At 39.3% G+C, this 12,372-nt stretch overlaps 1 protein-coding gene across 8 annotated transcripts in view; it reads left to right on the top strand.

The window, feature by feature from the left end:
- The window catches only part of gramd1bb (GRAM domain containing 1Bb), a 112,968-nt gene that overhangs the window by 70,817 nt on the left and 29,779 nt on the right, over positions 1 to 12,372 (top strand). For all 8 annotated transcript variants that reach the window (XM_081373276.1, XM_081373277.1, XM_081373279.1 and 5 more), the window contains one exon: positions 5,813 to 6,026. In XM_081373276.1, coding sequence (XP_081229402.1) covers positions 5,910 to 6,026 — 117 coding nt within the window. In that variant the 5' untranslated portion in view covers positions 5,813 to 5,909. The remainder of the gene's footprint in view (positions 1 to 5,812; positions 6,027 to 12,372) is intronic.

Raw genomic sequence — 12,372 nt, 5'->3', positions numbered from 1 at the left:
GACTGTATCAGGACCAATTCCCCCGCCCTCATCTAAATCACCCAATAATTCTGCCTGGTATGCTTGCATCAAGGACATAGTGTGTAAACATGCTGCAGCTTGGCCAGCGGCGGAATAAGCTTTATTAACCAGGGATGAAGTCATTCTAACTGGTTTGGTGGGTAATACAGATGCCTTCAGGGAGGATGCCGTTGCTGGAGAGAGATAGCTCGCGAGCGTCTCTTCCACCTTCGGCATCTCCCCGTAACCATGCTGCTTATAGTTTGAGATGGATGAATAGTGTGATGTTTGTGCACTATAAACTCTGTATGACATGGGTTTCCCCCACGATCTCGACACCTCGGTGTGGAGATCGGGGAAAAACGGAAGGCTTCTGCGCTGAGGCTGTGCACGAGATGGCAGGAAGCGTTCGTCGAGCTTACTTTTCGAGCGAACGTCCTGCCTATCTTCTGGCCACTCAATAGATAATCTGTCGACCGCTCTTGTAACTACTTCGAGCAGTTCCTCAAATGCATGGGACTGAGGTGGCGAATCCTCAGACCCAGCGTCAACACTAACAACGTCCACCTCCTCAGAGCTGGACAATTGCAGCATTGGTGCCTCCATCGGGGGGGAAGAAACCGCAGCGTGTGCTTCCACACCCTGATAAGAGGCACTGGATCTATCAGACGGTTGCTGAGATAAGGCAGAGCCCGTCTCAACATCCACTGATAGATCCATTTGCGAACCCCAGGTCTGAGATCGCCGCTGTGCCTCGGCAACAGCGGGACCAGAGCCCTGGGGAACGTGGTCGGGATTGAACCGAGCCAAACGGGATCGGAGCGTCCGCAATGGAAGCGCACAGCAATGCACACAGTCACCACCCTCGAGTGCTGACTGGGCATGCTCCTCTCCCAAACAAACAACACAAAGAGTGTGTGTGTCACCTCCCGTTAAATAACGCGGGCAGGGATGGACACACACTCTAAACTGCTGCTTGCTCGCCATAACTGAATATATATATATATAGACAGACAACACCAAATAACAAGGACAGATTTCAACACAGAGCGCAACTGAAGACTCAGAAAGCTTTCGTTTTCTGTTTCGGGCCGGCTTTTATAGTTTCCTGGTATGTGACGTCACCCGCCTCTGACGTTCCGCCACACCATTGGACTGATTTTACATGTGCTTCAAGACGTCATCGTTCCCCATAGCGTCATTCTCGACGCAACGCGAGTTCCCTTGAAAGGGAACTTAAACTTCTTTAATTTCAGCTAGTTGACAAGGCAACATTTTATTTAATTTAAACTGAAGTACAAAATAGATAAACTAAAGAAAAAAATAAATAAATAAAGTGAAGTCTGGAGTAATGATGCTAAAAATGCAGCTTTATGTAACAGGAATAAATTACATTTTTACATTTATTAAAATAGAAAACATTTATTTTAAATTGTACTAATATTACTATTTTTACTGTATTTTTAGTTGAATAAATGCAGCATTGGTGAGCAGAAGACACTTAAAAATATAAAAAAATGAAAATGTTACCAACTTTTATTTAAAAAATAAATAGTAACAACAAAAAAAGTAACAAACTAAAATGAAGATAGAAAAATAAAATCTAATTCAAAATATTAACAAAACCATAGCAGTATATCAATGCTACTAAAATAAGCAGTATTTTCTTTGCAAAAAGTGTAAACAGTACTTAGATGCTATTTATACTTCGTGCAATAGTGGTGTACTATATGCACATGAGTATATTGTAGTAAATTATAAAACAGTATGCAGCAATCACATATTCAGTGTGTATGGTTATATTTATTGTTTGTTTTTTTGCTCCATTTATTTATAAATGGATGTTGCCGTATTGAGACTTGTCCCTATGCCTAAAGCCCCCCCCCCCAGACCCCCCCTCCATCCAACCCTAACCCTAACCCTAAGCACACTGAACCTGCTGATCAGTAAAGGTGTCAATGTCATGTTGTACTGTAACCGTGCACTGGACATAATCTTTATTTGGAGAGAAATGACCTCATAATAATTACAATAATCCTGCTTCTTTTTCACAAGCAAGCCAAAGAGTGCATGTTTGACATGTGACATGCTAGGATAAGCCTAAAATGTTCATGTGGTTTTCATTGGTGTTTTTGATGGCGTTTGGAGGTTGTCTTTCCAAGAAATCAAGTGACAACATAATCTTTCTAGAGCTTTAAGTTCTTGATATTTGCTCCTTTTCTCATTTCCAGTGTTCTCATAGTTGATTCATCATAGTTGGGTAAACTTGGAAACTTGAACGGAAACTACAACAGATATAATTGTGCTGCCATTTGCTCAAATAACAATAAATCCATCATAGTGTTTCCATGACTTTCCAAAATAGGAAAAAACAAAATGTCAAAAATGCCGTCTTTCCCCAGCCGTATGTTCATAAAATGAACACTTCTTATTTTTTTATGGAATATTGCATTTATTATAAATGATTTATCCGTGCACATCATTATTTATTTTTTTATTCATGTGCCTCGTAATCTTTAATCAAAATAACTTCTCCTCCCTCTTGCAGCGACATCTTGTCAGGGATGGGTGAAGGGATGAGGCGAGGACTCAAGAATGCAGATATGGGCTTTTTATTAATAAAAAAAAATAAAAAAAATAAAACAAAAACTACCGCATGGGGGAAAGCATGACTGGCTGGACTAGGCAGGACAAGGCAGGAAACAACAGGGAGCAGGTAAACATGATACGCACATACGACAACCATCCGCCCCAGGACTGCAAACACTGAGAGAATGAAAAGGGAGAGCAAACTAAGCAGGGAACGAGGGAGGACAAGTAGGACAAATGAACGTATAATCAGGTAACAAGAAGAGCGGGGTTAAGACAATAGACAGGAGAGCGCATAGAAACAAAACATGACAACATGACAAAACACGTGACCGAAGAAAAACACAAACCGCGTGTTACACAGAACACAACAACCCACGCGGCCCGAGCTTAAAAACACACGCTCACACAACGAGACCAGAACGATGCTCATTCGCTCAAACACACAGAGCATGAATGCCTGAGTCCCGACACAGAACCGAAACTAAACTAGACCGAAGTGACGGGATCTGAACACCATTCTCCACACACACACACACACACACACACACACACACACACACACACACACACACACACACACACACACACACACACACACACACACACACACACACACACACACCAGGGCTCCAGACTAACTTTTTTTTACTAGGAGCACTGTAGCCCCTGACTGAAAATTTTACGAGCGCAAGCAGAAAATTTAGGGGCACACCTCAAATCAGCTTCAAATCAAATTCTTTAATAATAAATAGACTTAACGTACAGATATTACAATATGCGGTTTTCATTTAAGTTCACAGGGCTCCAGACTAATATCTGAGGGCAGCGGCACCGGAGCCACTGAGCTCTACAAAAAAATCTGGTAGCACTGGGGCTGACAATAAAGCACTAAGCTTAATTTAGGGTGTAGATGAAATTAACTCTAATTATTATCATTCATAATGTGTTGCGCTGCTCTGTCTGTTGTTGGTCCGAACTATAAACGGTCCGTGAAGCATAAATAAGTTGCGCATTTTCATTCTGCTTTCATTTTGTTTGCATTCGCTGCTTGTCAACGTTATGGTCGCGCCAGCGCAACCTAAATAAATATTTGGTCGCACCGGCAGAAAAAATGGTCGCAAAATGCGACCAATTGGTCGCAGTCTGGAGCCCTGCACACACACACACAAAAAAAAAAACAGGAGAGTGTACGGCCCGAGCAAACTCGTAAACACACACGCTCATAATGACGAGAAAGTCTGAGTGTCAGGGCTCTGTCACCAAACAAGTCAAGTCAACTTTATTTATATAGCGCTTTTCACAATACAGATTGTATCAAAGCAGCTTCACAGTATTAAATAAAATAGTACATCAGTGTTTGTTTCTGGTGTAAAACATCCACGTTTGGTAATGCTGATCAATAGCACTGTTGAATCGATTAATCAAATTAAGTATCCCCAACTGAGCAAGCCAAAGGCAACAGTGGCAAGGAACCGAAAAACTCCATCAGGTGACCTAATGGAGAAAAAAAAAAAACCTTGGGAGAACCCAGGCTCAGTCGGGGGCCAGTTCTCCTCTGGCGTTTATGAAGTAGAGACCGGATTTAACTGTAAGATTAAAATATTATATGAATACCTGGCTGAAGAGATGCGTCTTTAATCTAGTTTTAAACTGGGAGAGTGAGTCTGAGCAACGAACAGTATCAGGAAGGCTATTCCAGAGTTTTGGTGCTAAATGTGAAAATGCTCTCCCTCCTTTGGTGGATCTGGATATCCTAGGTATGACCAAAAGCCTTGAATTTAGTGACCTTAAAGAGCGCGATGGATTATAGGGCGATAGAAGATCCGTTAAATAGACTGGAGCTAAGCCGTTTAGGGCTTTATAAGTCAGTAGCAATACCTTGTAATAAATACGGGACTTTATAGGTAAGTAATGTAGTGATGATAAAATTGGTGTTATATGGTCAAACTTTCTTGATCTAGTAAGAACTCTAGCGGCGGCATTTTGGACTAACTGTAGCTTGTTTATTGAGGATGCAGGACAACCAGCTAATAACGCATTACAGTAATCTAGTCTCGAGGTCATGAATGCATGAACTAACTTTTCTGCATCAGAAACTGATAGCATATTACGTAACTTAGCAATGTTCAATGTAACAATGGAATCACCGATGATCACAGCATCGCGTTCTGTTTCGCGAAGAGGGGAGAAGCAGTTTTGTGTGGATAACTCGAAAACCGGGAGGGTCGGAGAGGGTCTTGGTCTAGACTTGACTCGCGTCTTCCGCTGCGGAAATATCCAGGCTTCGTGGTGACGTGTTGGAGCCGGAGTGAACGAGACCATGGCTGATCGCGACCTTGGCGCTTGGGACCGATGCCGAGTAACGCACGGTAGACGAGGTCGGAGTCAGCCGGTTAGTAACATTAATCTCTGATTTGTGAGCATCGGCGCGTGATGTTTCAAGAGCCAAACGCCGGTCTCTCAGCTCGGCCTGTCTCACTAAAAGGTCGTGGATCTGTTTCTCAACAGCTTCCAGCTCAGACTGCAAAGCGTGTAACTCAAATTTGTCCTCACCTGCACCAAAAGGTAGACTACATACATCTGATATATTCGCCATTTTAACAGATGGACAGTAAGTTAGCAACGACACTACTAGTGATGCTATCAATTAATACTAATTTCTGACAAACGTCTTAAATATAATCCGTCTTTCTAGTGGTACGGGTGTAGAGTAGACGCACGATAGGTGAAAAATGTTTGTAAGTGAGTGTTGAGAAGACGCGTTCAGCCGTAATCCCCGGGAGTAACCTATAAGAGTATCCAGCGTTGGATCACTAACGCTGAGTAAACCACACAGAAGCACACAAACAAGAGTAAACCACACAGAAGTGACAGAACCCTGACACATCTCTTCTCTGGCGGGACAATCCACAACCATCCAATCAATCCCCAAAGAAATGTAGTCCCGCCCTGCTTTTTTTCTTGTTCGAGAAGCCATTTCACTCTTCACAATAGGGAAGAAAAGTCTATCGCAACTTCCATTTCATGCCGACTTGAAGTAGTTTTCTATAATTTAATGCCTAGGAAATTCCACACAAAGTACAGTATTATAAATGTTTTTTTTTTGTTTGTTTTTTTATAGACTTGCTAGCTAGATTTACATTGTTAATAACTGTGTAAATGTGTCATGACAGTCTGTGAAAAGTGTCCATTGTGGTGTTCTGTGTCTCGTTCTCTCCAGCACTGCCAGTAACTCTAACCGGAGTTCCCCTGCTTGCTCTCCGGTTCTGCGGAAGCGCTGCCGCTCTCCCACTCTGCAGAACATCGAGACGGATAACATGGTGGAGAAAGGCTCTGAGCAGTCCGACACCTCCAGGTCCCCGTCCACCCCTGAGCAACTGGTCACGCGCACCCTCTCGGGACAGTCCACTCGCAGCGGGACCAAGAACTCCAAGGTAAGACCTTCTCACTCTACAACATCACCTCCAGTGGAAGCCTGTTGTATCGTGAATCTGAGGCGCTTATGAAGATGTTGAACGGCCTTGTCTGAGATGCGGGGTCCCACCCGCTACATTACCTCTTGCTGTCCAATCATAGCATGTGTCAGGCGCATAGACTCTGATTTGGCAGATTTTCTATTCCTAAGCATCTTTTGGCCATTGATAAAGCACCACTGCTTTTAGGTCGTGTGTCCACCAAAGCGTTTTTTCTCGCGGCTGGCGTGTTTTTACAGTTGTTTTCAATGGGAGCGCCGCGTTTTTAAGACGCCATGAGCGTAATGAGGCGGTGAACGTCTTTTTCACGCTGAAGCGCTGAGTGTTCAGTGTTTTTTACAGGTCGCCGAGAGTTGAAGAATGTTCAACTTTGGGTAAAACGCAGCGCTCATCACTGTCAACCCAACCGTCCAATCAGAGTGGGGGAGGGGCGGGACTAATACCACACCGACCAACCGCCACATTCTGCTTGTACAACGTCAACAGACGACAACAACTAGCATAATAATGGAGCAAAATCATTTAAAACAAGAGCCAGAGAAAATATGTTACATTGTATCAGCATTTTAATATAGAATCAACACAGAAACAAAATATGTGTGAAATGAGATACTAGTAACAGAGTATAGCAGAGACTAGTGTTTTCAGCTGGCTAAAAACGCTTTGGTGGACACACGGCCTTACAGTCTTTTATTACCCAACCCATACTTTTTTCATAATTTTACAACAAAGTGTGCTATGCAGGTATACTGAATTGCTGTAAATTATTTTACATATTTATTTTCACATTGCAATTGTTGTGTTCAAAGGTGACTTTAGTTTAAACGAGTCTATCTCAGACAGGAAAGCACTCCGCCTGTGTTCTGTGAACATATGAAGTCAGGAAAGGGTGAAGTATAAATGAAAACATGTTCAATCAACACCAAACCGAGTATCACCCACGCACACAAATACAGAACCTCAAATCCCAATCCGAAGGCTCATTCTCAGGAAACTGTGCCATTTATAATAGAAAATAGCAGGAAAATATTATGTTTTGTCATTTCTTTTGAAAAACACTTTTGAAAGAAGTCTCTTCTGCTCACCAAGACTGCATGTATTTGGTCATTAAAAACAGTAATATTGTGAAATATTATTACTTTTTAAAATAGCTGTTTTCTTTTGTAATATATTTTCAAATGTAATGTATTCCTGTGATCAAAGCTGAATTTTCAGCATCATTACTCCAGTCTTCAGTGTCACATGATCCTTCAGAAATCATTCTAATATGATAATTTGCTGCTCAAGAAACATCTCTTTTTATTTTGAAATCAGTTGTGCAGCTTCATATTGTTTTGCAAACCATGATAAAAAAATAATTAAAAAAATTCAGGACTCATTGATTATTAAAAAGTTAAAAACAACTGCATTTATTTGTAATACAAATTTTTTGTAACTTTATAAATGTCTTTACTGTCACTTTTGATTACTTTAATGCATCCTTGCTGTATACAAATACTAATCTCTCTTTATATATATATATATATATATATATATATATATATATATATATATATATATATATATATATATATATATATATAAATAAATGTATAAAAGCAAAGTGTCTCAACTGAAAAATATTCAAAATATATATATTACATTATTGTTATATAGAAAATACTAAACAAAAAAAAACAAAAACATTAAAAAAATAATTTGGCATGTAAATTAAATATTGTAAAATCTTATCAAATAATGTGACTAAGTTAAACAAGCATTCTCTAGTTATGCCCCTGCTGGTGGATATGTGTAACTACACCATATGTTTCCACAAAGCATCTTTCTCAAACTGTTCTGTTTTCTTTCCTGAAAGCTTATGGATAGATTTACATTATAAACCTCCTTGATGGAGACGCACACAACACTGTCAATTGACATCTTTTTCTGAGAATGACCCGGAGATATTTGTTAATATATTTTTAAGAACCGCTAATAGACTGGGCCAAACAACCGATGATTTGTTTATCCAGCTCTTTCTGTCTATGTTCCTATGCAAAACATCTCCAAAATCACATTCACATGTGGGAATGAATGGATGCATGAATGGAGAGATGATTATGTGAAATGATTTGTAAAATGCAGAGTAACTCACATCATCATTCTGTCTCATTTCAGCTGTTACAGTCGCTTGTTCTTCCTGATTTCTTTGATTTTGTCACTCACTCTGCCATTTTATTTCTTTTTTCTAGAGTTCAATACTTTTGCTGATGTCATATAAAATGTCTTAGATCTAAACTTGACTATCATGTTCTTCTCGCTGTTTGTGGTTGTTCTGATTTGTGTTCCGTTTTCTGATTTCTGTTTTTCTCCTCGATGCATGCTAGTCTCACAAGCGACTTTCCAAAGTAAGCATTTCTCTCTTCTGTTCTGTATTCACTCAGTCTCTCGCCCTTGTTTACACCCGCTGTGTCTGCATACCTCCTCCAGTGATCTGTTTCTCTGTTATTGATTTGTCTTGTCTGACTCTGCTTGTTTGTGTGAATGCAAGTGTGTGTCCAAGTGTTTGTTTAAACAAATACCATCCGCTTTCCTGTTGGTAGTCGTATGTGTCACCCGTGATTCTTTTATTCTGCATTATAGTTCGATAATCGGTTTAAGAGACAAAGTATTTGACTCAGGCCTGCACAATAATGGTTCAAATATTGTTATTGTTTAATTGTTCTCATTTGATAAATGTATTTGGTTTCACTTTATTTTAAGGTGGCGTTGTTACAGTGTAATTTTAATTAAGTACATGTGCAGGGTTTGGTTTAGGGTTAGTTACTTGTAATTATGCAACATTTACTGTTATTGCTATAGGAAGTAAGATGTGTAACTATGTCACCTTAAAATTTGGTGTTCCCATTTCATTTTACATTTCATCAGAATTAATGCAATTTAACATAAGCACAAATCAAAAGAACGCCAAATCATACGCATGGTTTACTTCACCTCATCTAGTTTATTTATCATGTACATTAATACATTATGTACGTTTTGAAAACTGGTAAACCCTTAAGAGTGTTCTCACAAAAAAACACTGAAACTGTGAAATTCCTAACATTAATTCCAATAATTCCAGATTATGTTAACATTTTTCTAATAAAACAACAAAAATGCACAGATGTTGCATAAGTGTATTCATTCCACAACCACAGTCTCAAACAAAATGTGACCCTGGATCACAAATCCAGTCACATGTCGCACGGGTATATTTGTGGCAATAGCCAACAATACATTGTGTGGGTCAAAAATATAGATTTTTCTTTTATGCCAAAAATCATTAGGATATTAAGTAAAAATCATGTTCCATGAAGATATTTTGTAAATTTCCTACCGTAAATATATATATAAAAAAAATTGTGAGTGAATGCAGCACAATCGCGAACATAAATGTAGAACTTTAAAGGCGATTTTCTCAATGTTTAGATTTTTTTTGCACCCTTAGTTTCCAGATTTTCAAATAGTTGTATATTGGACAAATACACTGAAAAAAAAAATGATTCATTGAAATTAATAAAAAATGTATAGTAAGTGGTTGCATTCAATTGATTTTACCTACATTTAAACAAATGCATTAAGTTGAACTAAAATTGATTAAGTTCAACTTAATGCATTTGTTTAAATGTAGGTAAAATCAATTGAATGCAACCACTTACTATAAAAAAAAAATATAAATTTCAACCAATTATTTTTTCAGTGTATTGTCCTATACTAACAAACTATATATCAATGGAAAGCTTATTTATTCAGCTTTCAGTTGATGTATAAATCTCAATTTAAAAAAATTGACCCATGTGACTGGTTTTGTGGTCCAGGGTCACAAATAATCAAGATTCATGTATGGATTTATTCAACGTGAGCTCATTAGTATTCATAGGTACATTTACTTACGTTTCTATAGACAATGAAACGCACAATATTGGCATATCGACAGCACTAAAACGTAATTTATATATGTATGAACAACTTTACAGATGTACAAATGTGTATAAATCCCTGTTTATAAAAATTTAAATTGTGACATTAATATATTGATTTTATTGTATTCAATTGTCATATCAATGACACAACAAGGATTACAAAATGTTAAACAAGACTACACTTTAAAACATTTAAATGAATAACATTTCTGTAATCGTTTAACCATTATTTATTTAGTTTGCTGTGGAACACAGATGGCATTTTGTCATTATTGTCTTAAGGTGTGACTGACATCAGAACCATAAAATATGCCAAAAAGGCTACATAAATTGACAAAAGTAGTCAACTATATTTGTGCGCTGTAATCCAAATCTTTAGAATCCATGTGATCGTGAAGAACAGACCCAAATTCAAGCTTTTATTCAGTGATCTTCATCTCCATTCTCAGCAGTGACCAGATCTATCAAATCCCGCATTCGTAATCAATTCAAAAATTGGCGCCTCAAGAAGCTTTCCGACACGTTTTCCATCAGTGATATCAAATGCTCAGTGCTTCGTCACAGATCGTGACATGCCGAGTTTCGCTTCACGGAGTGCAATTAAAGGCCCTTTCACACCTACCTTGTTTGGTCCGGATTTTCGGACATTTCAGTTTGATCCGAATCAAAATTACAGGTGTGAAACCTCCCCCGGACAACGGTCCGGACCAAACAGACGAAATTTGGTCAGACGAAAAGAGGTAGTCTCGGTCCGGATCAAACTGAACAAAGGTTTGGTTCGTTTCTAGTGTGAAAGCATTTTCTGTATGGTTCGGACTTTCAGACCATTTACAGGAAGTTCCGGTGGTTCCCGTGTAGCCTAAACAACTGAAGAAGAATATTTATGTGCAGATCTGTCAGTCCTGCCCACCGCGTTTCTTCCAGCTGATTCACACCCCGCGCACACACACACACATTTATCCTGCATCCTGTCAGCGACGATAAAATGTTCGCACAACAAGGACGTTCATTTGGCGAATTTGAACTAGCCTCGGGTATAGTTGGCGCTGCAGGGAGTAATGCCATAAAAAAGTATAGTGGCAACGATATGCATCTGTTCATTCATTCTTGTCAAAGTAACCCACCGAATTGACAACACGCTGACGTCAGACGCACGTCCGTTTACAAACCAATCAATGTTAAGATGCAGCCCACATTGATGATGACGACAGGACGCAAGTATGTCATGTAACGTCTTTAGTGCGCTCGCATAATTGCAATGAGAGACCAAACCAAAACTAACCGAATGTATACAATTTATCAAAACATGAACTTTGGTTCGGACCTTGGTGCGGACTCTCAGGTGTGAAAACGCCCTCATTCTCAGTCCACATGAAATCAAAATTGACCATATTTACTTTGTTTGCCTAAATTGATCGTTTTGTGGTGAACAATTCATCCATGCAAGTCAATCCACACAAAAACAATTTTTGGCTTCGTAATCTTTAATCAAAATCTGAAAATGCCCCTCCCCTCTGCATTGGAGGACCTTCCCTGATGACGTAGGTTTGACGGCTTGGTTTGGGAAACGCTTAACCACTCCCCTCAAACCGTTAGTCTGCTATGAGCAGAGATGGAGAGGAGGAGCGCTAGAGTAAAACCCTGCCCTCTGTTCAATATTCCGTTTCACTGGGAAATGCGTCACAACACTGGAGAAAAGTCGTTTGCAACTTCCGGTTCACGCGGACTTTAATATCTACAATTCTGCTCTGTTCCTCACACAAAATGATCATATCCCGCCAACACATCGTCATCTGAAATACTTTTGGTACCGCTTTTGAAATGTTTGCAGTAAATAAATTGTGATTACATTTGTCTGCCTGTTATGTTTTTCTTTATAACTCTACATATTTTTAAAGAAATGGTTATGTGTAGGTTTACAGATAAGACTGGGATTAGCATCTTAAAATAATGCTATAGCGTGTCACGAGTGGCTGCAGTGATCGCACGGCGAAGGAGAATTAAACAGAAAACTTTTATTAAAACTTAAACTAATAGCACTCAGGAGAGCACAAATCTCACGAACGAGACCCAACGAAGACACTAAGAGCTTAAATACAGAAGGAGACATAATGAACTGAACAGAAACAGGTGCGTGGGACGAATTAACAACCAAGGAAACTAACCAGGAAGGCAAAACAGGAACAGAACACAATGGCTGTGTTCGAAATCGCCCCCTTATTCACTATTCCCTACATTAGTCCACTAATATAGTTCACTTGAGGGAGTGAATGAAATCGAGTGAGTGAATGCGGACACTGAGCGCGCTGGAAGTCCTGCCGCTTTTCCATAGCTTTCCATGTGCTTGCTGTTTATTAACTGTT

This window comes from Scardinius erythrophthalmus (assembly GCF_964197995.2).
Source record: "Scardinius erythrophthalmus genome assembly, chromosome: 8".
NCBI classification, from domain to species: Eukaryota; Metazoa; Chordata; class Actinopteri; order Cypriniformes; family Leuciscidae; genus Scardinius; species Scardinius erythrophthalmus.
The sequence above is the reverse complement of the archived record's forward strand: the minus strand, read 5'-3'. Positions and strand labels throughout refer to the sequence as shown.